Raw genomic sequence first — 26515 nt, 5'->3', positions numbered from 1 at the left:
GATACACACAGCATTGTAGAGAAGAATACTACATTGGCATTGCAATATTCCACCTTAAGTGACAATCTTGCAAAATGTCATATTGATCTTTGATGGATCTGCCATTTCAAGATGGTTGCTTAGTCTTGTAGCTTAAGGTTGCCCTTCCAATATTTCCAAGATGATGCTGAAGTCATGGAGTTGTGCAAAACCTTTTCAGGAATTAGGTTTGTAAATATCATAGCATTTGCTCTGCATCTTTAAATTTTGCACACTAAGTAAGAAGCTCACATTTAGTCGCTTCCTTTAATCATTCGTTTCCGTTTTATAGTCTGTAACACCAGCATTTTTTTCAAGTGTTTTTAAGGGTAAGTTCAGTTAGAGCTTTAGAAAGTAAACGAGTTGAAGGATATGGATTGTCAGAGGGTAGGAGGGTGGAGGTGAGGAACATCATTAACCACAATCTTTATAAATGGTCTAACTGGCTCCAAAGGCCAAATGGCCTACTGCAGCTGGTATTTCTCAAGTTTATAATGGTTAGGATTCTTTTAACTTGTGTAGAGTTGTATATTTGAATAATTCAGGCCAACGCTGGTAAAATTGTTTTGTTTATTGGATTAGCAACACTCTGCTTTGGTTAAAGGGCAGCGTAATGGCGCAGTGGTTAGCGCTGCTGCCTCACCATGCCAGGGACCCAGATTCAATATTGGCCTTGCATGACTGACTGTATGTGTGGATTCTCCCCATGTCTGTGTGGGTTTCCTCCATGTGCTCTGGTTTCCTCCCACAGTCCAAATATGTGCTGGTTAGGTGGATTGGCCATGCTAAGTAGGCTGTTGCGGGAGGCAAGGGAGAATATAGCAGGGGCTATGATCCAAATTTTCAACTTCTTTCTGGCCAAGGGAAGTGCCTGACGACTGGACAACAGTGATTCTGCTAATTAAGACGGGGTGTAGAGATAAATCAGGGAACTACAGACCAGTGAGTCTCACATCAGTAGTAGAAAACTATTAGAGAAACTTCTGAAGGAGAGCATCTATCTCTACTTGGAGCAGCAAAGCTTGATCAGGGATAGTCCGCATGGCTTCGAAAGAGAGAGATCATGCCTAACAAATTTGATTGAATTTTTTTGAGGAGGTGACCAGATGTGTAGATGAGGGTAGTGCTCTCAATGTGCTTTATATGGATTTCAGCAAAGCATTTGACAAGGTCCTATGTGGGAGACTTGTAAAGAAAGTAAATTCATAGAGTATTTTGATAAAAGTGAATTCAAAATTGACTCAATTGTAGGAGACGGAGGGTGATGACAGAAGGCTGCTTTTGTAAGTGGAAGCCAGTGTCCAGTGGCATACCCCAGGGATCTATGTTGACCCCATTATTATTCATCATTTTTATAAATGACATTGACTATTTGGGGAGTAAGATTAGTAAGTTTGCGGGTGATACAAAGATTGGATGGATGGTTAACGGTGAGGCAGAGTGTCTTGGGCCACAAGAAGATATAGACAGAATGGTCAAATTGGCAGGGAAGTGGCAAAGGAATTTAACTCTGAAAAGTGTGAAGTGATACTCTTTGGAAGGAGTAATTTGACAAAAAAAAATTCAATGAAAGGTAAGACGCTAGGAATTTCTGTGGAACAAAGAGACCTTGGCATGTTTGTCCACAGATCTCTGAAAGTGGAAGGATATGTTGGGGTGCTGAAAAGGGCGTATGGGACACTTGCCTTTATGTGTTAAGGGCATAGATTACAAAAGCAGGCAAGTCATGTTGGAGTTGCATTGAACTTTGAGGCCACAGCTAGAGTACGTGTGCAATTCTGGTTGCCATATTACCAGGATGTGATTGCACTGGAGGGGGTGCAGAAGAGATTCACCAGAATGCTGCCTGGGATGGAACATTTAAGTTATGAAGAAAGGTTGGATAGGCTTGGATTGTTTTTGTTGGAGCAGACAAGACAGGGGAAACCTGATTGAGAGACATGAACAGAGTGGATAAGCTATTCCCCTTAGTTGAAGGGTCAGTCACAAAGGGACATAGGTTCAAGATGAGAGGCAGGAGGTTTAGGGGAGATGTGAGGAAAAACTTTTTTACCCAGAGGGTGGTGATGACCTGGAATGCACTGCCTGGGGAGGCTAGTGTGGGCAGATTGCCTCACATCCTATAAAAAGTATCTGGATGAGCACTTGGCACATCATAACATTCAGGACTATGGGCCATGTGCTGGCAGATTGGATTAGGTGGGCTTCAGGTGTTTCTAATGTGTTGGTGTGGATCTGATGGGCCGAAGGGCCTCTTCTGTGCTGTATGATTCTATGAAGATGTAGGTTAGGGGAATTAGTGGAGTAAATATGTAGGATAATAGGGATAGAGCCTGGGTGGGATGCTCTGATGGAGAGTTGGTGCAGACTCGGTTCAAATGGCCTCATTCTGCACTGTATGAATTCTGTGATCAACAATAAGTTAAAAGTACTATCACACGCTCATTATATAATGTCCCAAAATGCTCACAAGTTTGAAATTCCCATCCTCCTGTCCAACAATAGCAATTCAAGGTTGTTTATTTTCCCTGATGCAGGAGTTGCTTGATTTAGATAGCATGGTAACCATTTGCAGGACAGCACAAATGATAGTCTTGTACAAATTGTCGGAAACCACTTGAAGGGATCATCTTTTCTCCTTTTCTGTGCATCTGCACCCACTGCATAATAAACTTTTCAAGGTTTGTTTTTAATGCACTCTTGGTTACCATACTACTTTGCATTTCTGTCAAGAGCTGAATACTTCTTTAGCTCTTTTCCATCATTGAAAATGTTATAAGTAAGAAAAGTGTATTAATCTGCATGTGTGTATTTAATTAAGAACAGAGGCTGGAATTTCGGGGTGGGTGTGCAGAACGGAATTCTTTGATCTCGGGCGGGATTTTACAATCTCACCGGAGTGCAGTTGTAAAATCCTGCGCAGAGTTTGACTTTGACTCATGAGAACGACAGCTGTTTGTTCACATGGCTGTGAAAAATGCCGCGATTGCTTTACCACAGGAACTGGACAACCTTTAGTTGCAACCTTAACTTAGCATACTCAACAATGTTGACCAAGTTTCCCTTGAAATTCTGTCAGCCTTTAAAACCATTTTTAAAAAATCCAAATTTGTTAAACATCATGTATAAATATGTGCTGCTTGGAACATTTGAATTAAATATATTAAAGGATTGAGGTGATTCTTTATACATTTACGGGATGTAAGCATTGATGGCTGGGCCAGCATTTATTGCCCTCTTGCTGCCCTTAACTGACAGAAAGCAAAGAGTGGGGTAAATGGGTGTTTTTCTGGTTGGCGATTCAGTTTTGGGACCGTGATTTACATGGATGATTTGGAGATGGGGACCAAGTGTAGTGTGTCAAAATTTGCAGATGACTCTAAGTTGAGTGGCAGTCCAAAGTGTGCAAAGGACACAAAGTCTGCAAAGGGATGTAGATAATCTAAGTGAGTGGGCGAGGGTCTGCAGATGGAGTACAATGTTGGTAAGTTCCATTTTGGTAGGAATAACAGCAAAATGGACAATTATCTAAATGGTAAAAAAATTGCAACATGCTGCTGTGCAGAGGGACCTGGGTATCCTTGTATAGGAATCTCAAGGAGTTGGTTTGCAGGTTCAGCAGGTAATTAAGAAGGCAAATAGAATTTTGTCCTTCATTGCTAGAGAGATGGAGTTCAAAAACAGCAAGGTTATGTTGCACCTGTATAAAATACTGGTGAGGCCATGTCAGTTTTGGTCTCCTTACTTGAGAAAGGATATTCTGGCACTGGAGAGGGCGTAGAGGAGATTTACTAGGTTGATTCTGGAGTTGAGAGGGTTGGCTTATGTGGAGAGGCTGAGTATACTGGGACACTCATTGGAATTCAGAAGAATGAGGAGAGATCTTATAGAAACATAAGATTATGAAGGGAGTAGATAAGGCAGAAGGAGGGAAGTTGATTCCACTGGTGGGTGAAACCAGAGCTAGGGGGCATAACCTCAAGGTCAGGGGAGGCAGATTTAGGACTGAGTTGAGGAGGAACTTCGTCACCTAAAGGGTTGTGAAACAGTGGAATTCCCTGCTCAGTGAAGCAGTTGAGTCTACCTTATTGAATGTTTTTAAGGCAAGGATAGATAAATTTTTGAACAGGAAAGGAATTAAGAATAATGGTGAGCGAGCGGATAAATGGAACTGAGTTGACAAAATGATCAGCCATGTATTGAATGGCACAGCAGGCTAGAGGGGCCAGGTGGCCTACTCCTGCTCCTAGTTCTTAGGTTCTCCATTTCACAGGGCATTTAAAAGTCAACCACATTGCTGTGGCTCTGGAGTCACATGTAGGCCAGACTGGGTAAGGATGACAGATTTCCTTCCCTGAAAAACATTAGTGAACCAGATGGGTTTATGATAATCGATATCTGTTTCATGATCATCATTACACTTTGAATTTCTTTATTAAATTCAAATTTCACCATCTGTCATGGTGGAATTTGAATGTGGGTCCCCAGTTCCTGCCCTGGGTTTCTGGATTACTAGTCCAGTGACAATATCACAATGCCACTATCTCTCAATAAGATTGGTTATATATCATGAAAATGACTACTGTTGAAGTTATAAAATAAATGAAAGAATGGTAATGTTCCACTGAAATTTTAGTGTCAACCTTCAGATGTATGTATGATGAACAAGATATATGATTGTTTTCCTATGTGATTGTCTGGTAAAAAGGTATTTTTATGAATTTGCAGAGTGGCAATCTAGGTATGTTTGGCAATAGTGGAGCAGCACAAGCCAGGACCATGCAGCAGCAACAGCAGCCGCCAGTGCAACCTCTAAACTCATCCCAGCCTAGTCTTCGTGCTCAAGTGCCTCAGTTTCTATCCCCTCAGGTACGTAAAGTTACTCATCATGAATAGCCAACTGAAGCATTCGATTCATACCTACCACTTTTTCTAAATTCATAAATTCGCTAGCATCCATCTAATGCTAGTTTTGGAGGCCATAGGAAAAGAACAGTATATACTGCATAAGATCTCTGAACCTCGATACCGATGTATAATTCATTTTAATTGCTTACTTTACTTATTGCTGGAGTAAAGAATGAATAAATCTGGTTTTGAGCCACATCAATAGCCTCACAAATAGAAGTCATTAAAATTTTACTGTTACATTTCATTGGATTATCAAGTTAATGAAATTAAGATAATTGGGCTGTGCCAAGGATTTGAAATAGCATTTTCTGTAGCACTGTACCATTGATATTTGAAACAAGATTTTAAAAGCTGTGCAAATAGTTTTAAAAATGCTCATAAAACTAAAACTTTTAAATGCTAAGCTTTCAGGAAATTATGAAATTCCTGGGCTCAAAGATTTATAAGTACTTAAATATTTTTGTGTTCATTGAAGGTTCAAGCACAGCTCTTGCAGTTTGCAGCAAAAAACATGGGTCTCAACCCTGCACTATTAGCCTCGCCAATTAATCCTCAGCATATGACTATGTTAAACCAACTCTATCAGCTGCAGCTGGTAAGTAATGTTGTGACAGTCATTTTCCTGGATTGGAACCCTCAACCACAGTGATAATTTATGGTAATTAGAAATTCATTTAAGTGCCAATCACATGTTTTTTGGGTTCTGCAGGATCAATTCAGTTTTCAAAATATGTATATGTTTTCCATGATGACACGCCATAAAGGGATTCCATGCACGAGTTTGGATTCTCTTCCATAGTTTCCCACCCCATTGTATTTCCTTTAGTCAAAAAAGAAAATTGACTTGTACTCCATACTTTCCCAACGTCACTGCCATTGGCAGGCAGGCTGGACATTTTAACTGTCACCAAAAGTTCTGAGCTTCTTCAGAATTTTCCTTTTTTTCTGAGATACAGCACTTCTGTCTAGTTACAAAGATGCACTTACCCATTTAAGGGAGTTGGAGTATTTTGAGCAAAGGAATCTAAAATTCTAGTAGTATTAGCTAAAGAGGGTGGCACAGTGGTTAGCACTGTTGCCTCACAGCACCAGGGACTCAGGTTCCCTTTTGGTCTTGGGTGATTGTGTGGAATTTGCACGTTCTCCCCATGTCTTCATGGATTCCCTCCACGTGCTCCAGTTTCCTCCCACAGTCCAAAGATGTGCAACTCAGGTGGATTGGCCATGGCAAGTGCTCAGGGTTATGGGAATAGGGTTGGAAGCAGTGAGGGGGTCCTTGGGGAAGGCCTGGAAGGGTGATGGGTGGTCAGTGCAGACTCGATGGGCCGAATGATGACCTCCTGCATGATGGGGATTCTATTGTTATTTATTGGAACAGAATATGCCACTACCAAGTGTGCTGTTTTTAAAAAAATTATGCTGTTGTAAAAATAAATATGCTGTTGCAGAATCTTGTATTGGAATCTTTGGAAATATTAGTGTTAAGAAATTGACCTAAGCATTTTCTTCATAAGGAAATCATATGACATTAATTAAATCCATTGATTCCAAAATAAAACGGAGTTTGTCTTCAATTAATCAGACTTTCAGCAAGAATTTGGGAAAGAAAAGTCAAAGAAGCAATAAGCATAGAAATGCCCTGTTACAAATATCAAGTCAGAAATATTTTTTGTTAGATTTTTGAAGTGCTTCCTGAATTCACTAGTCTCTCACTTTGAAGATTTTACTCATTTTCATTTTCCATTTTGTGCTTGCAGGCCTACCAGCGTTTACTCTTCCAGCAGCAGATGTTACAGGCCCAACGTAATGTTTCTGGAACCATTAGACAACAAGAGCAGCAAGTAGGTATAGTTAACTGGCAGCCATTTGCTCAACTTGAAGACATTTCACAGACCATGATACTAAAAGGAAACTTTTTTTAGTATAGCCAACCTAAGATCTGGAATTAGTCATCAGAAAACAACTATGTATTCTCTGCACAGCATGGATTAATGTAATGAGCAGTTTTTAAAGTCGCTAAATTATCTTTACTTCAAATTTTTCCCCTATTTATGCATAGGAGAATATAATATGCAGCCTGCTTTTCTTCACTGTTTCATTAGTATTTAAATAGAAAGGATTCACACTAGCTAGCCAATGGTACAGCACAGTTGAATCGATGCATTCTTGACAAGGGATGGCAAAACAAATTTTTGTGTTTTAAACCCCTTGGTTCCAAATCATTCATTAAATCTGTGGAATCAAATAGAAGACAGAATTGAAAATAAATCCTACCCAAGTTGATTTTCTTCTTCACTGCACCCTGAAGAAGTCTCATCTGGAAATGTGGCTTTAATCAAGAAAACAACACACATAACCTGTAGGAAATATAATATGAAACGTCAAAATTTCAGACAGAGTTCTACTATCCATTAAATATATTAAATTGCAAATTAAAGATTTCAGCCCTTCATGCATGCAAGTATAAAAATGTTCTTAGAAATCCATGGGAAGCAATTGAGTCCTTTGCTCATTCTGGAAAATATTCTGCAACGTTTTGCCATATTGTACAGCTTTTTCAACCGACCTGAAGCTCTTACATGCACTAACAGCAGCATATTTTCTCATGCATACGTACTAGCTGTAATAATAATGATGGGGCTGACTACGCTCACCATTAATACTGGGCAAATCTGGTATCAACTTTTGGAAATCAGGAAGTGTTATCAGTGGCACCCTGCTCCTCCAGATGTGCAATTGCATTCTTCACTGATAGACTAGGCATAGTAAGCACATGAGCTTGGGTAATTACTCACTAGTTTTGGTTGAAAAGTTAGGGCTTCTGCATTCAGACGTAAGCGTTCTTAACAGTGTAATGAGTGATGATTATCATTAAACAACCTTTAGCTCTGAAAAATTAAGTTTGCTAATGTGACATTTTATTCAAATTAACGTTGCAATTTTTTAATAAAAAAACCACGTAAAATTTGTTTATCTATTTACCTTTCATCACTCCTTTGTGTGTCCCAATATTTATTTAGAATCCTTGCACAATAATTTACAAATGATGTTTGTCCTTTTTTTGCTTGTGTTTGTAATGAGGATTCTTCAATCTGATTGTTTGAAACGATCTCATGTCTTGACCCCTCAGATCTCTCAAATCCGTTGTAGCAGACAATGCTGTGGAGCCACTTTTAGCTGAAATCCCCACTTAATCCTCTGAAAAGTCTCTGGACAACTGTACATGACCTGGAGGATCTATTAAGCAAACCAATAACTACCAGGCCATGGCAAAAACTGTGCCTTGTAACGGAGAAGAAAATCTGGCCTTGTATAACTTCAAAATATTAGATTTTTTTCAAATGATTATCAACCTTCCAAGAAACTACATGAAACTGCTTATTAAAAATAAGATCACACCATGGCCTGGTAGTTATTGGTTTGCTTAATAGATCCTCCAGGTCATTGTTCCACATGTACAAATTGTTAGATTAAATCTAAATTCAGCAAGACATCTTTGTTAATAGGCCACAGCTGGCCAAAAAGACAGGGCAGTCACAGGGAGGCAAAACTGCTGGGAACAGTCTCCGATTGACAATGGGCCCATTCATGGGCTGGCAACCCATAGGGGTACATGCTAGACACAGATCTCCTATCACCTGTTAAACCAGAGTGGTAGTGGGATGAGGCCTTTAATTGGGCATTGATTGTCCACTTGACGATCTCAATTTGGCCAGGTAGAGACCACCCACCCAGTGCTGCCTCTGCCACCTGTAAAATTGATGTGGGCATAGGTGCCCTATTTACAGGTCCGCCTACACACAGCCTGTAAAATTCAGCCTAAAATTCAGAATGTGTGACCTACTTAGCAAATTTAATGTAGGTGACAATTCAATAAAATATATGTAGCTTTAGAAAAATGGTCTCTCCCATTTTATTAATTAGCTATGCTTAAAACTGAAACATGTTAGGAGGGAATTGCAACTTCTGCTCACAGCTGGTATTCACACTGCTTCTAAGTACTTGGTTTTCTTTCTTGAAAGGTTGCACGTACAATCAACAACATGCAGCAGCAGATCCAACAGCACCAGCGGCAGCTGACCCAGGCCTTGCTTATGAAACAGCAACCACCACATCCACCATTACACCCATCTGCAGGCAAAGTAACCATTGATAATCTGAGTCATCATCCGCCTCCCAGCCTTTCAGACCTGCAGACCAAAGAACAGCAAACATCACCCAATTCTTTCCCTGCATATTCCTTGGGTAAGTGCATTGCTAGAACAAAAAATAGTGTATTAATATTAGTAGAATTATTTTCTTTATAAATATACTTAAAACAACATTATAGTTTCAAGGAAATTACCTGGACATAAACTAATTATTGGGATCTGGTTGTGGATGTATTGGCTGTCATCTTTGCCTACAATCGGAGCAAATTACTTGAGCTGTATTGCAGATTGGGGTGTTTTAAGGATGTGCAACAAATGCAAGCACATTCATCCTGTTTCATCTCTGGTTTTAACATGCCATCTTTCAACAATTGTAAGTTCCATTATTTTTAATGTTTGTGTTTTGGCAATTCAAGCTGTATCTCAAATTTTGCTCCTAGTCATCATAGTTACCCTTTTCCAAAATCAGATCAGTCGGCTTACACCAAAATTGAGACATTTGGTAACATTAAAGATATTCTACAAACAGTTCCGTGAAGTAGAGATGTTTATGGCTGTATTATATCAGATGTATTCATTTGCTCATATTTGCAACTGGAATTGTTTTAGAAAGATAGGGCATAATTCTTCCACTTGGGCACCAAGCTCTGAAGGTGGAGTTGGGGCATGGCATGTTTCTTGCTGCAGAAGCCAGCGGGAAAACATGCAAAATCTTCTGGCCCCAACCTCATTAATTATGCAACAGTTTGTTTTGTGCCATGTTCCATGGCAGGGCAGGCCTGATGATGCATAGTACACCCTTGTATTTTCAATGTGCCACATTGAAAAGGCGCCCAACATCACTGACCGACGACTGAAAAAAGATGGTGGACCTCCTGACAATGAAGATGAATCTTCAGGAGCACTCAGGCTGGCTGATGGACTGCCTGAAAAAGATAGATCTCGAGGAACGTTGTGGCTGGAAGATAGAACGGGCGGCATGGTGGCACAGTGGTTAGCACTGCTACTTCACAACACCAGGGACCTGCGTTTGATTCCTGGTTTGGATCGCTGTCTGTGCAGAGTCTACACGTTCTCTCCGTAGCTGCATGAGTTTCCTCTGGGTGCTCCAGGTTCCTCCCACAGTTTGAAAGATATGCTAGTTAAGTACATTGGCCGCATAAAGTCTCCTTCAGTGTACCTGAAAAGGTGCCAGGGTATGGCAACTAAGGGATTTTCCTAGTAACTTCATTGCAGTGTTACTGTAAGCCTGCTTGTGACGCAAAAAAATAAATAAACCTTGTGGACACCTATACTGTTGTGGTGTTCCAGCGTTGCTGACTTGTGAAAAATCTTGGTTCTGGTATGAAATGAGTTCCAACATTGAATTGTATTTTGCTCAAAGAAAAGTTTTGCGACTACTTGGAAGCTAACCTCTGACTTTCTCAGTTGATTAGATCAGAAGTTTACGATGAACAAAGTGTAGGTGGTTTGTGAAGGGAATTATTTAAACAATCTCATCTCTCATGTTTTTCACTTACAGCTGGATTGATCCCGAATATGAATGTAAACAACATGGAACTAAGTGGTGGTTTATCCTTGAAGGATTCAGCTCAAGCCCAATCTCGATTGAGGCAGTGGACCCACCCAAACTCTATGGAAAATTTAAGCGGCAATTCTTTATCGCTGGACCAGAACCAGAGCAAGCATGGTAAGAGCCCTAAAGGGCAGAGTACTTGCAAGCCAAAATTCTTCATTGGTCAGTTGGTTTTAAATTCTTGCAGGAGCTCAATAGACTTGCTGGAAAATGCAAGAATGTAACAATGAAAATAGGCTCAGTTGCACTTTGATTGGCTGTCTCTTGAAAGGCTCTACATGTACATGTTTCAAATTCTGAGAACATGCTACATCATTTTAAAATTAATTAAACATCAAACTGACTTCAATGTCAGGTTCAACACAACAGTTCGTTTTCTTGTCTTGCACATTCAGCTAAAACAGAGGACAAACTTGAAAGCATGCGATGATGTCTTTTAGCCCTTTGAGTACTGAATTTTCTTTGCAAATTTCAATTGGGACAATAGACCACAGAACATTTCTTCAGTTGTGATATTTTCTAAGTTAACTGTGATAAATTGTTTTACTTTTGTTTTACCTATGAAATTTGTTTTAATATTGTAATAAAGGAAGCAATAGATCATCAAAGTCTCATTCTGACTTACATCAGCATTTAGTAAACTAATTGGGTCTAATTTAGCTACTGTTGAGATTCAGAGTCAGGTCCATAGCAAAATGTTTTTATATCCATGACCTTGCCTTTCTGTCCCACTTGACGCATATTCAGGTGCTATCCCTGGAGGTCTCAATATTGGTCCAACAAGCAAGCCCTCCCTTGAGGACTCCTACAGTCCATATGATCTGATAACCAGCAGTGAGTCACCAGCCAGTCCACCGGTACCAGTCAGTGATAGCTGGACACGTGCCAAATCCCCTGCCGATAAGATCTCAAATGGCTCCAACATTAACTGGCCACCAGGTAAACCCCAAAGACTGGCAAAAAGAAAATAGGTGTTAAGAATGTTGTGTTTAACTGAGACCTGTATATTTATTACACATTGAAAGAAATTAGTAAATTGAAAACAGCTGCCAACTGTGTTAAACAAGATTTGCTAATTTAGTGCACATATTACCTAATAATGTCAGTGAAAGATGTCAGTCAATTGGACCCCTTTAATATCTTTGGGATTAATCTGCACCAGAGGAGCTTAAATGCGTAACAAGAATTTTTGAGTAGAATTCTGAAGACAAAGCTGCACTATATTAGGGAAGTTGATGTAGTGATAATCTAACATTTTAGCTCTGGTCTTAACAGCTGATGTTCTCTCCTGGATTCCAGTGCATGCCATCTCATCATAACATAATCACACATGTTTTTTTTAAAAATCCTGTACCTACATATGGGTATGAATCCAGGCATTTGTTGGGACATATTTCCACAAAGAACAAGCTAGGTATAATGTGCACAACCAGGTTATGTTTTCCACACACCTATTTGATGCTTCATTTTTCTCAGTAAGTTAACATGCCATTGCACCTGTTGAGGCACGGGTATTGTGACATTATAAGTTGGAGGAAACTGAACCAAAGTGTGCAGTAAGCATTGCCTGGTAAGCATGTGTAAGCAGTGTTTTTTTTCCTACCAACTTTGGATTGACTTTTGAGTAAAGTGATCTTATGAAATACACTTTGCCTGAATGCCCCATTTTATTATTTCCAATGCAGTTTGGCCTAGTTAATTTTCTGATCAACTTTACAAAATGGAATATTAATATACAGCTTTTCAGTCTCGCAGTGTGGAATTTGCTATCATTTTGATTACCAATGTTTATTTCACTGATGCATTAACAAAAATTTAAAAGAAAAAAGCAACTATCTTGAAAAAGATTAAACACAACTGTAAGGTTATTAACTTGATATTTAATGTGTAATGTGGTCCTTTACCACCTAACAGATGTTGCATTCATAAGGATAATACTGCTTCAAAAGGCCACTGTGGTTGAGCATCATTTTGAAATGCAACCGTTTGTATAGGTTAATTTCCAAAATGATAGTTAAAAGGCAGATATATTTTCAAATGTGTTAAATGTATCTGCAAAAGATGTTGATTGCAGTAGTTTAGTATTGATTCTCAATGTTGTTTCGTATAAAGGGCTGTTATGGGGTGCCAGCAGTGGCATACTTCCTACTAGCTTGAAAGGTGTTCTCAAGTTAGCATTTCTTTTACGAGTCAAAATGAGAGCTCCACTGTGACCATGCAGTATTATAATTGCATGCACATCTGTTTGGAAAAGACATTGTGCTATCAAATGATGTGTGGCTGGCCTTTTATTTTGCAGTAATGCTTAACAATGTATTTCTGGATGAGACATTTCATTGCCAAATATTAAAGCAATAAAGATTGGTAATGCATTCCAGTAACTAAATCTCAAGGTTTAAGATGTTTTGTCCAATAAATATATACCAGCATCTCACACAAAAGAAAACACTGATAAAACGTTAGTTGTCAGAAATTTTAGATCCGTACTATCAGAAAAATGGACCGTGATGTCAAATCCTACATCAAGCAATTGTTCAGACCTAAAATAGCCATTTTCATTTTAGTTTTTGTCATGTTTAAAATTGTGAAGGAACAATTTGACAGCCTTATTAGAATAAAAAAATCACAACCTAATTTTCCATGCATTTCTAGTCGGAACTATGTTATGTGGTATTTTAGAATGTGATTATTGGGTTACTCACTCAGCTTAATAAATTTGCTTAGTAATCTTATGAACAGCTGATTGGAACAAACTACAGTGGTCGCAGCTTCCATTCCCAGTGTTTGTTGAGTTACTGATCTCCGCTGGGCTGGCATTTGGGTTCAGTGTTCAAGGAGTGGCGAATCAGCAGGTGATTTTTCTCCTGATTATTCTCCTGCTGGTTGTAATTATTTTAATGGACTTTAGGAAGGACCGAATCAGACTTGGCTAAAGTGCCCTTCAGGTTTGAACGTTCTGTTGATGCTCACTTAAACAATAGTCACTTGGTTGAGGTGTCAAAGGGCACCAGGAAGCTGACTAAAGCCCAGCAAGGAGCCAATACCTTCAGGAAATGTGGGAATGAAAGCAAATTCATAAAAACACAAAATATTAGCTAGTGGCATCAATGTTATTAGTGTAGCATCTTATTTTTTAAACTTTAGACAAAACTACTCTGTAATTAAGTTGTAGTTTTAACATGTGACTACTAAACTGCTAATAGTGATTTACTGTTCTACTGCCTACTTCCTAACTACTAAAGAATTTCGTCCTGGAGAGCCATGGAAAGGACTACAGAACATCGACCCTGAGACTGATCCTAATGTTACACCTGGAAGTGTCCCCAGTGGACCTTCAATTAATACTACTATCCGGGATGTGGATCGCTACCTGCTCAGGGACAGGAGTGGAGGTAAGACAGAATAGACTGAAGTATAGTACACAAAACAGACTCTGCAAATTACACTTTTCACACGGTGATTATTTTCTGGTTTCCTCAAAGAAAAATTACAACACGTTCTGCTTTTAGGGAAAGATGTCTTTAAAATGCTCAACATTCCTGATATCAAATGGTCCCATTTTCTTAAATTTAAGCTTTCTTTTGAAATGTATCTGTTTTATTCAATTATTTAAGTCCTGGTTTGGAAATTAAAACTAATTTGGTCCTAGTTTGTAAATGCACTTTCAAGATTTGCTACAATATGCTGAAGTAATTTGCATGCAAATACATCCATTTCTGTCTGTTTTTACGTGTGTGCCTGTATATATATTTGTATAATATGGATGTTGTTAACTTTCAAATATGTTAAAGAAACTGGAATCTATACAGAACATCCGAGCACTGTAGTTCCTTAGTCATGTGATGACTTAACTATATTTATAGATTTACTTGTGCGACATAAAGTGAATTTGAGGGAGAATATCATCCACATTCTCATTTAATGGCAAACACGCAAAGGCCGGTTGACTACATGTAGTTATGTTTTTAAGATGTAATGATCTCGGCAATAATATGTTTCTTGTAGAATCTGAAAATCCAGGAGTAGAATTTTGCTAGGCATATGCGCACCCAAAACGAAGTTTGTTAAATAGCGGGTGATGACGTTGAGCACATACTGATGTCATGCACTCACCCAGTATTTCACAGGTGCAGATTGGATGCGCACCCTGCCATAATTAGAGAAGTGACGAAGGGTATTAAAACACCAATTGATCCCAATTTCACTTTGCCTGTGCCATTTTAAGCTTGTTGCATTGGCAATGCAGGCAGGTGAGCCATCTGCAATTGATCCTTTTTAATTGAAGTTCGGGATAAAAGGCTCCGACTGGCAACTGTAGATGAGGACTTAGGTGTTTTAGGGGTGAGGTGCTGTTCTGTGGTGTGTCAAGTGTTGTTTTGGTGTTGGGCACATCACTGTGGAGGTCCAGTGAAATTTTTGTTAGCTGGCACCTGAGATTTGGATCCCTCTGACACTCTCTTGTGCATGGTGAGCCCCATTAGTCAACTTGCTGATGAGGCAAGGTGGTCGCAGGCATCCCCCATGGGAGACATTCAGACACAGGATGATCAAGGCCATCAGAAGACTGCCTCAGGAGAAGACGTGACTACCCAGCTGCCAAAGTGGACAAGCAGTGTTGCAACTGCCTTGACGTGACAGAGATCCAGTGCCACAGGAGACTTCAGCTTTCAAGGGAAACAATAATGAGTATCTGGAAGATCTTAAGGCCCAAGATAACTTCTATTTGTGTGACTCTGAAGGCACTCAGATCTTTTTGCCTCGATCCTTCTAGGGCGCTGTGAGTGATCTCTGTCGAGTCCTGTAATCAGCTCCGTGAAGCTATGTCAACCTGGTCACTGACACACTGTTCAGGCATATGAGCAGATTCATCCATTTCAGGACAGGTGAGGTCTGTTTGGCTGAGTAGGAGAGAGGTTTCATAGCCGTAGCTGGGTTTCCCTGCATCCAAGGAGCAATTGGTTGTACTCATGTGGCCATCAAGCCGCCTTCTGGCCAGCGAGGACCCTTTGTGAACAGAAACGGCTTTCGCTCGAACATTCAGATTATGTGACCACAGGGTCCAGGTTCTGTAGGTGTGCTCCCATGATTCGTACATTCACTGTCACTTGCAGGTGCCCAGACATTTTGCTACTCCAGCTCATTTGGTTGACTGGCAACAAGGGTTGGCCACTGAAAAGGTGGTTGATGATGCCTTTCAGATGACCAAGGACTGACACAAAGGAGCGATATAGCCACTGCCATGTACCCACAGGGGTGGTAGTGGAAAGAGCTATTGGCCTGTGGAAGATGGAGCTATGATAGCCTGCTGCCCTCTTATAGTCTCGCTGTCTCAAGGGAAGAGCTTTTTGAGCAGGAGGAGGATGATAATGCAGTGCTACCAGCTTCAGACATGGACACAGACAAGTACTCCAATGCTGATGTTGAGCAGCCAGAAGGTGAGAGTGACCAGGATGCAATGAGAACTCAGAAGAGCAGGGACAGGAGGAATGTGCTGATTCAGATGAGCTGGCATGCTCTTTCTTCCGGCAGTGTCAGTGGGCAGTTGCATTGTCCCAAGTACTTAATTTATCCATTCTACGGGGCCAATAAATTTTGATACCTTGGATATCTCTGATCAAGCAATGATTAATCTGACACCAATGCAGCACAGGACACATCCTGACTTAAATGGAGCGTGATATTTAAGGTGATAAATTCAGAGATGAGCAAAAAGAAGGTGGTTACACACAGATCATAAATATCTCCATTTCAAAGTGTGTGTTGGACCCTGCTTGTACCTAGTATCTGTAGCTTGTGTTTTTGGGTGCTACTTATAGATGCCTTCACCATCACCCCCTTGCTTACAGTAGCATTAGAGACAGGTTGCTATTCTTGTTGCCCTGGTGGCAGAGATGACCCTGGTGTGGCCCTCTTCAGTGGAGACTGTGCAAGTAGTGCCAGGAAGACTTGGCTCTATGATATGGCCGGGCAACCCTCAGTTGCTGTGGACTCCTGGGATGAAATGGAGACTTTCAGAGAGATTGAGGAGCTGGTGCCCTTGCCCGGGGCTCAGAGACGAAAGGGATCCCAGAGACAGTGGCTACCTCATCCACCATTCCGAGGTGAATCCTCAGCTCACTGCTCACAAGTGAAGAATGGGTAACCATGAGTGACACTTGTTGGCTTCTTGTTCTCCCACACAGATACTGACCTCAGGAGGTCAGTGTCTGTGTGAGGGCTTAAAGGTCCAAGTACAATGCCAATAGCACATGACTAAACTTGTGGAGCTGTCTCTCTGAGAGTCACCAGTCTCTCAATGGATAAGGCTGTGCACTCAGAGCTCAGGGTCAACACAGTGCTCATGCTTCACAAGGACTCCCCCATGACAGAGACCACAGCACGTAGATAATCCGGGCTCGCCATCGGATCTCCTTGTGTTTTCAGCCGGACATCCAGCATTTGCCACCTTGTGGAAAACTCCAGAGGCTCATCGTCTCTCTCAGACTCAGCATGGTCCTTGTCCCTAGCGGATCCAATTGCTGGCACCTGAAACATTCCCTACCTCCCGTATAAGTGTGAAGTGCCCTCACCACTGTGCCCGAGCAAGTCTTCTGACATGGTAGCAGCCACCTTCATGCATGTATCTGCACTGGTGCTGAGAACTGGCCTACCGTTTATACATCCCAGTGTCTCAGGTGTCAAGCCAGTGTGGCGGGGGAATTCGTCGGTTAGCTGGCTCTGAACAGCTCATCTGAGGGATGGGAACAAAGGGTAAGATTCATTACTTGTATCACAAATTTACATTTCTGTGCATGCTGGACATCGCAATTGGCCTCCATTGCATCTAGACTTCTCAATGCCTGGCATTTAAATGAGGTTGTTCTGATGGAGCAGAGCTTCCATCATCACCTTCACCCTAAATGCCACATGCTTCAGCCTAACAAGCTCTTAGCTTAGAAACACTTGCCATTCCATGACTTTGTGACCCTCCTGCTCCTGGGCTCCCAACTCATGGCTATTGAGGATCACTAGGTTTGGCACCCTCTCACCAGTAGCGAATTGCTCCCCATTATTGTTGCTCCGTTTCTCCTGCAGATCTATGTAGAGCCCCAATGAGTGCTGAAACTTGCACCTTGAACACCACACTGTCCCCCCACCCCAACTCAAAACGCCTCCAAGGTTTAAGAACATTACCATCTGTCTGAACCTTTGAACCAGAGGCTACTGCTTGATATATATATATCCAGTCTAAGGAGACACATGCACATGTGTGATCCAAGACTACTTGAGATCCGTACATGACCACAGATGGCCACCTTCCTCACTGCCTCATTGAGTACGATGCCCACTTGGGACTCATCCGTGCTGAGTGCAGAAGATCATTGAACCTTTCCTGGCACTGGTTCTAGATTCTCCAGACAAGGTTATTGCCACTGACCTCCACTGCTACGTACACACAAGCCTTCTTGCTGAGGTGTAGTGGCCTCATCCTCCCATCCCTCCACATCAGAACATCCCTCCTTTGGCTGACTGTCTCCACCAGGGCTCCAAAGCTGCCACCTGAGAAATGGCATTTGTTGGCCGCCCAAACTTCCGTCCTGTCTGCTGTGGTCCCCAGCTTCTGCCATAGCTCTCACAGGCCTGTGGAGGCCACTTTTGAAGTTTGCAGTGTGGGCTGCTGTTGTCACAGTACCTGCCCCAGCAGTTCTGCTCCAACAGCGATTCACAGTGGTGGAGCAGTATGCGAGTTACATTTGATTGTGAGCGGGAACAGGATTTGCAACCACTTCCACTTCTGCCTTCAAAACGTACCCTTAAAGGCTAAAATTCTACCCCAGGAATTTACTGAAGGAATAAAAGTTTCTTCAAGGTTCATGGTTTAAAACAAAAAAATTTTACCACAACAAAATACACTATTTTAAAAGTCAGTTCGGTGAAGATATTCGAAGTACAAGGAACACAGAAGCTTAATATTTTTGAAAGCTTCTTAACTCATTTTTTTCTTCTGCATCCATTGACTTGCACCCCTAAAACAAAACTCAAGTCAAAAACTTAGCAGAAATTGGAAGATTAACCACTTCGCCTGAATAGGGTTTAAAGATTTGTGTAAAGGTTGAGATTTCTTGAGCTTTGCTGCAAAGTTTTATCTCCAAATCTCATCCAGTCATCCCACAGTTGTAGCACAGGCATCACTAGCATCTTGAGCATAGCTACCTTGGTCCAACTTTGCTGTTCTGATCATTAAATCTGGAGTTTTGCATCTCAAGTTCACTCTCTCTCCCTGTCCCCACCACGCTGTCTCATCCCCTCCACCGTCCCTCTTTCTCCTTCCTCTCTCTCGTTCCACCCATCCTGTGTTGCTTTCTTGCGTCCTGTCTACCTCCCTCCCTCCCATCCTGTCTACCTCCCTCCCTCCCGTCCTGTCTACCTCCCTCCCTCTCCCTCCCGTCCTGTCTACCTCCCTCCCTCTACCTCCCGTCCTGTCTACCTCCCTCCCTCCCCCACTCTCCCGTCCTCCCGTCCTGCCTCCGCCCCGTCCTGCCTCCGTCCTGCCTCCCTCCCTCACCCTCCTGTCCTGCCTTCCTCCCTCCCTCACCCTCCCGTCCTGCCTCCCTCCCTCCCTCATCCTCCCGCCCTGTCTCCGTGTCGTTCTCTCTCACTCTCTCTGTCAGCTTGGCTATCCCAGAACTCTGACTTATTATTAGTGTAGTCCTTCAGTTTGTAAGAAATTTTGTAAAAAAAATTTTAGCCTGCACCCAGAAATTGAAGTGAGTTCTGTTGGGTGTTCCATGCATGCATACACGCACAAAGTTCTCAGGTAACTGAGGAGCCTGGTGCGCAATATACAGTCTCAGTCACGTATGGAGCATGCAGTGGTTGGAAGCATGGCTGGGTGGGGTGCCCATGCTTCCTTTGCCTTTGACACTCAATCTCCCAGAGAACTTACTACTTAAAAGGACCACCAGCCAACATAAAATGTAATGTTTCTTTCCTCTTCAAAAGCAGATGAATCACTGTAGAATGATATATGGATAATACCATTCTGTGTTGTTGGAATATATAAATGCTTGGTCCTTAATGAAGTATGATTGTTGTCTCTTTATATGGAGTGTTACTACTTCCTATGTTCAGTAATGTTCTGCCTTTTGTTGCTCAGTTTTGTATTAATGTGACAATAATGGCTTAAGTTGTCTTTTACTATTTGTTTTTGTGCATGTTTTTATCTTGGTCTGTACAGCATTTCAAAGAATGAAGACTTGTCAGTAATTCCTTAGTTGAGTGAAGAAGAGATTTTCTGCAAACTTGAATCTATGTAGGTCTGTGTCAGCAGGCAGGGCCCATGGCAGATTTTCATTTTGGACAAATAGAATGAATTATTTTGTGAAGCTGTTCTGCATTTTCATAAATGTGACAGAGACGTGGCTAAATTCAAACAGCCTAAAAAATCTCCATTCCTAGGAAATGTTGGAATTGAATTTAATATCTGATCATTGAGAGTCATCCTTCATCCTTTGTTTTTTTTTCTCAAGCTTTTCATTACAAAATGCAACAAATGTTATCATTTTAAGATTTAAGTTAAATCATTTTCCATTTCCTTAGTTGCTTTTTTGCTGTTTATACAGGGTCATCCCCAACATCATCTCAGAACGCCACGCTGCCTTCATCTAGTGCCTGGTCCTTCAGTGCCTCTGGCTATACTAGCTCTTTCAGCAGCTCTACATCTGCACCTAATACTGCAGGTAGGGATCCTTTTGCTTCCATTGCTGACCATGCTGAATTTCTTCATAAAAACGAGTGGGATTGTAACAGTCTTAAAGTGGTTTTAGAATTGGTGTGCAGCTTTGTGTAGACAGTGGGCCTTCGTAATGCCTGGTGGAATTTAGTACAGCAGCAAATACACATTTTACTTTTTGTAAATTTTTTGACAATATCCCTCTTTCTTTCCTTTTTGTGAATTATTTAATAATATCCCTCATACTTTGTGATTGTGCCCAGTGTAGAGCATCACAAAATTCCAATTTTTTTAAATTACTGCTGTCATTTAATTTAACATTAATGCCTTGGCATTTGTCAAACATATTTTGAGAATTTCTTTCCTCCCATTGGATGCATGTGAACAGTTTTCCCTTTCTACCCCAGAATGATTGATGCCTGACTATTGTTTCTTCATGGAAATGACCTTTTTACATATGTAAACCTAAATACTAAGAACAAACTGATGTGAGTGCAATTAAGTCCTCCAGTTTGTACTTGCAAAACTTTTGGTTCTAAATGCTCACTTACAGAAATGTAAATAGATACTTATAGAGACCAATCATAGCTACCAAATTTGTACGCAGCCTTTTTATTCAATTCATTAATCACATAAAATTATCATTTTACCATTTCTCACATTCATGAAAGGAAACTTATTTTCATTCGAGGGTTAGAAACCTACTTTTCAGATCTGACTATCTTGAGACATTAGCGTCCAAAGGCAAAAATCTATAAACTCACTAAGTTCTAATATTCAAAGATCTGTTTCCTACTTGTAAGCAGTGTAAATATTAAAGTCATATGTTGAGACACAAAATGTCCATTTTTCTGTTGGTTTGTGGTACTTTATTGAAACTATTTTTCCCCATCATTGAACTGGTGACTTTGTCCATTTTACTTGTCCATTGATTCATAAGTGCTGCACAGATTTGACCCTTCAGGTCTTTTTTCAATCCATGAGCATTCTTCAGCCTGGCTAAGGACAAGACAAGTTGATGTACTTTTATTTTGATTTGCACAACTCTTTATTTTGCACAAAACTGTCTTCTATCTTGGTCTGGATGTTGAAAAATAACTGCCCATTGGGTAATGTTTACAGAAACAAGATTGTGTTGTTGCAAACCTCTGTGCCTTTCTCATTCAGGGAACAGAACAAGAAAATTAAAACCATAGAATCTCTGCAGTGCAGAAGGAGGCCTTTCAACCCTGTGAGTCTGCACTAACTCTCTGAAAGAACATCCCATCCAGACCTTCCTCTCCACCCTATCCCCATAACCCTGTGCATTTACCATGGCTAATCCCCCTAATTTGCGCATTTTTGGATATAAGGGGTGATTTAGCATAGCCAGTCCACCTAACCTGCCAGTCTTTGGACTGTTTGGAGGGGAAACTGGAGCACTCAGAGGAAACCCAAGCAGACATGGGGAGAACGTGCAAACTCCACACACACAGTCATCTAAGGCAGGAATTGAACCTGGGTGCCTAGCACTCTGAGGCAGTAAAGCAAGCCAAGGTGCTGCCCCTTTATATTTTCACCTCTGGATTCAAATGTAGCCAGGCATCCTGCGTTGAAAGTCTCAATTCTATTTGAAATCATTTTGGGTAACTTCAATCTAGTTTCTAACGGATATAGACTAGTTGTTAACTACATTGACAGTATTTGAAAAATTATTATTGGACCAATAAAGAAGGACAATTGAAAGACAACCAAGGTTAATCAAGAGAAATCTAAATAAATATCAGCTTGGGTAGATGAGCAGAGTGAAGACCTGATTTGCTGGAGAATAAGAAAATGTAAATACAAACACATTGCAACAACAGATGCAATTTAATCCAGAGAGAGAGAACAATGAAAGCAAGAATAGCTTAAATGTTAGGACTCCTAACAGCAGAGAAACAGACATTTTGACATTCAGATAAATTGTTAAAGGTGGAAGACAGCAATGAAAAGGCATTTCCTATTGAGAGTTTATTAATATGAGGAAAAGCTGCATAGATCTGAATAATTTTTATTAGCTATTCCTGGTTGGAGGTAGGTAGGATCTCATTGAAGCTTTGAGAATTATAAAAGGTTTGGAGATGTTAAATAATGAAAATAAAAACACATGTTGATGCATCATTAACCAAAGGGGTTTAGATGCAGGATTTTAACTTAATGATAAAAGATTGAATAGGCTGGAGAAAATTAAAAAGGAATGTGATAGATTTGCAATAATGAAGTTTTGATTTTGGTCAATTTAGAGAAGCTGTTTCCTGTGATGGGCCAGACCAGAGCAAGGAGGCATAAATACAGGATAGCCAGTAACCAATCAAATAAAATTTTAGGAGCAATTTCTCTACAGAGAAATTGGTGAAAATGTGGACCTAACTGTAACATGGACTGGTTGAAGCAGTTAGCATTGATACTGACGTGAGGGATAAAGAAATGGAGAGATTTGAGGACAAGCAGGGAAGGGAGAATTAGGAAGAGGCTCATATGAAGTATAAACATTGATATCTACCAGTTGGATTCTTTGTCTGTGCTGTAGATTCAATGCAAGGCTGTTGCAGAATTGCATGGTTTACAGCATTTGGCTATTGATGCAGAGATTATGGAGGACAATTTAAATCTGCAATGGGAATAACAGAGACATGAGTTTAAGTGCACATAGGGGTAAAGAAGAAAATAATTGCTGGCATGTCGGCAACGTGATATGAACCTGCCTACTTCCTAATTTGACCGGTGCGCTTTTCAAGACTAGCTGAAAATCCCCATGGAACGGGTGGGACAGCCATGTTAAATGTAGAGAAATACATTTGCCTGAAGATTTAAGCCTGCATTCTTCAACTGCCAGATTTCCCAAACTGTCTGAAACTTGCCAGGGTTGACAGTGAGAGCACAGTGGGAAATTGATGGGGCTGTAAAATTGGCAGGCTGAAATTTTTTTAAATACTCAATCAAGATTGATGTTTCTTGCCTAATTGAAAGGCATTTACTCATAGGACTTGTTCTAAGATTGTGCTTTCACTGTTTTGGTGGTAATTTCTGCTATCTTAAAATTCTTCTAACTTTAATCTGTACTTCCCAACTGCTAGCCATCACAGCAGCATGGAAGCAACTTGCACATCTCTACTTTGGACCTCTGATGAGGACCATGACCAGCAGGAGAAATAGCACCAGACCAGGGGAAGTAGCAGCACCTGCCTTCTCAGCCAATTGCTGCTCCACATGGCATCGTGGATGAACACACAACTCCAGCTCATGAGTGATACCTCCTAAACAAGGTATACAGATGAAGGATCAGCGTTTTGGATGTGACTAAACAGCAGTATCTGAGGAGGTTCATACTTTCTCGGCAGATCATTACTGACATCTGCAGTTTCCTGGAATCAATGGACCAAACAGGCATGCTTTGCAAGTGGCTGTCAAGGTCACCACAGTCCTGAATTTCTTTGCCTCTAGCTCCTTCCAGGGATCTGCCAGTGCCAGATGTGGGATTTCTCAAATTTACTGCCACAAGTGCATCTCCCAGGCAACTGATGCCATCTTTGTCATGTCCACTTTGCAAACTGATGGGCCTTCTCTTTCAGACTGGCCACTTCTATTTGCCCCAAAGGCTGGATTCCTGTAATTCTGAGGAGTCATGTGATAATCAACATGTCCTCCGATCAACCAGGAGTAGCTGTCGAGCAAAATTTTCTACTGGTATATAATTTACAGAAGATAATTATTCATATTTATATAAAATATTTGGAAACCTTCATTTTACTTTAGTCAGTTCTCCCACAGTTCTTCAAGCTCCAAACAGATTCAGTGAATGATCCCTTGAAGACTAGGGATACTCTGAGGATTGACTGCGGAGCCCAATCGTTGAAGCACAACAAAGGTACAGAGGCCACGTGTTAGTGAGCAAGCCATTGCACTGTTGAAGGTATAATTCAGTGCCCAGATCTATCTGGGACGCCCTTCCGTTGTACTCCAGCAAGGATATCCAAAAATTAGTAATAGCGGTATGCTGTGCTCGGCTTAGCAGAGAGGACAGGCGAAAACAATGGTGAGCACTCTGCAGAAGTGGAGCTTTGTGTGTCCAAGGTCCCTGCAGTTGCCTCTGAAAATGCTGGCTCTCTCTACTATTCAGAAAAGTCCTCATGATCCCTAAGGCTCAGCATCTCTTGTCTAGTTGAGCACAACATTCAGCAAGCTCCATCAGATACTTTACTACTATTGTCCTAGTCTTCAGCCCTGGCCCTTGATTACATGTGACGTGTGGGTCACCTTGGGACAAACCAGCTGCTTGCATTTGGAGGCCCCTCGAGGCATTTGTACATGAGCTGCTGGAAGGTGCACTTGAATCGTGTGATGATGCTTTCTCAGTGTTCAACCAATTTTGAGGATTCTTCTGCCTCCTCATGCTCAGTTCCTATGTACATTTGAATAAACAGGGCAAATGAAAGAGATGCCTTTAAGAGCTTACAAAGGGGAAGGCTTCAAAAGAATCATTGTGCAAATGATCCTATTTCAGTTATAGGTGACAACCCATATTAACATGGATGATTGTTGGGTGCCATATGCCTCTGTGATATTTGGTTCTGTCACTTGATGTCTAGGAGATACCCATCTCTACCATAACTGATTACTTGTGCCTCACTCTCCACTGCAGTCAAGGTTGCAATTGCTGGAGGGCTGCCCCTAACTTCCCCCTCTCCTTGAAGTCCTGTGCTGTTTTATGCAAACTGAGCTCCATATGGAAAACGACGGCAAAGGTGCCAGGTGGTATTTCGGCTGATTTTTATTTTGTCTGAAGTTTAACTTAAATTATTCTGCTGTTGGACAAGACAAAAAAAAATTGTTTTGGGGAAATGAACATACAGCAGCCCCTCTCCCTTTTCTCCCTCCACCTGCTTTTACCACTTTCCTTCCAACCTCAAATTCCCCGTGGACGTTTAAACTTGTGCATTTCCTCCTTGTTGTGGACTTTGGCTCACTCCCTCATTCTCTGCTCAATTTCTAATCCTTCCAATTTTGTGATTCTTGTATGCTCTTGTACTTGAGCTGTTGTACCTTTGTGCCTTTATTCTCTTAAACATGCACTCTTTTATTTTGCATATATTGTCATTCTTTCATATGTATGTTTGTTCTCACTGTCTAGGAATGTGAAACAACCTCCAGGCAAAAACAATTAAAGATTGAATAGCTCGTGAGGCTGAGTTCTAAAGTTGCACTAAATTAGATTTTGAGGCTTACGGATAAAATTTGTAGAATGTTCCATCAGTGAATTAAGTTGTGCAGAGAACACGAGCAATTTGTTGGTTTTTGAAAGGAAGGCATTGGAATGCATCCAAATTCTAGCACATGAAGGGAAGATGGGACCAATTTTATGAAGTTGTGATCTCGGCTGGTAGTTTCAACCACAGGAGCAAATATCTGTGATTTGGCTTGTATGTTCACTACAATTTTGCATCCACAAGAATGCACGTGAGAATTCCTGATAACTCGTGAGCACTGAGGCTCCCTGCTGGGTACCTGATTGTGTAAAACCTATTCCAATGTGTTTTCAGATGTGGTTTTGGTAGCTCTGTTCAGTGGATATAGTTACCAACTCCCCAGTGTCAGACATTGTCTTGTATGGTTTTCAGAACGTTCTTTGAGATTGGTGAATAAAGCTTTTTAGGAGTCTTTGAATGCAGAAATTTGCGTATCTATGTGAAATATCTTGGGGTTTACTGGCTTGTCCACAGGGTTTACCAGAAAAAACAGTGCAGCAAAAAATTCAGTTTTTCTTGTACAAATTAGCAGGAAAATTTAAATTGTCCATTATGCATGAAAATCTGCATTTTGGACTATTTGGATTTGAGTGACCTGAGTTAGTTCTGTGAAGATAGAACACACAGATGTGAGCAACTTGGATGTGTGCATTCGTTTCCTTTTCCCTGGTACCTTTGTTACAGGCCCTGCATAAATATTTCTGATTGTCTCTGGAATATTTTGCTTATGTGCCAATCTATCTTCTACAAGGATTTTGATTCAGGACTTTTTTTAATGAAAAGTTGAATAAATCTCAAAAATGGCTTGCTTATTGTAACTTAAATTTTCCTGATTATATACAACAAGGTTATGAATTTAAGCACTACTGCATCACAACAT

At 40.9% G+C, this 26515-nt stretch overlaps 1 protein-coding gene across 12 annotated transcripts in view; it reads left to right on the top strand.

The window, feature by feature from the left end:
* The window catches only part of tnrc6c1 (trinucleotide repeat containing adaptor 6C1), a 183922-nt gene that overhangs the window by 144538 nt on the left and 12869 nt on the right, over positions 1 to 26515 (top strand). For 11 of the 12 annotated variants that reach the window (XM_080208907.1, XM_080208905.1, XM_080208900.1 and 8 more), the window contains 8 exons: positions 4747 to 4887; positions 5405 to 5524; positions 6687 to 6770; positions 8952 to 9174; positions 10603 to 10770; positions 11404 to 11595; positions 13899 to 14048; positions 20259 to 20375. In XM_080208907.1, the coding sequence (XP_080065033.1) occupies positions 4747 to 4887; positions 5405 to 5524; positions 6687 to 6770; positions 8952 to 9174; positions 10603 to 10770; positions 11404 to 11595; positions 13899 to 14048; positions 20259 to 20375 (1195 nt within the window). The remainder of the gene's footprint in view (positions 1 to 4746; positions 4888 to 5404; positions 5525 to 6686; positions 6771 to 8951; positions 9175 to 10602; positions 10771 to 11403; positions 11596 to 13898; positions 14049 to 20258; positions 20376 to 26515) is intronic. The other variant, XM_080208904.1, reaches the window with a different exon arrangement.

Source organism: Carcharhinus amblyrhynchos, chromosome 21 (genome assembly GCF_965287045.1).
Source record: "Carcharhinus amblyrhynchos chromosome 21, sCarAmb.v2.hapA, whole genome shotgun sequence".
NCBI classification, from domain to species: Eukaryota; Metazoa; Chordata; class Chondrichthyes; order Carcharhiniformes; family Carcharhinidae; genus Carcharhinus; species Carcharhinus amblyrhynchos.
The sequence above is the reverse complement of the archived record's forward strand: the minus strand, read 5'-3'. Positions and strand labels throughout refer to the sequence as shown.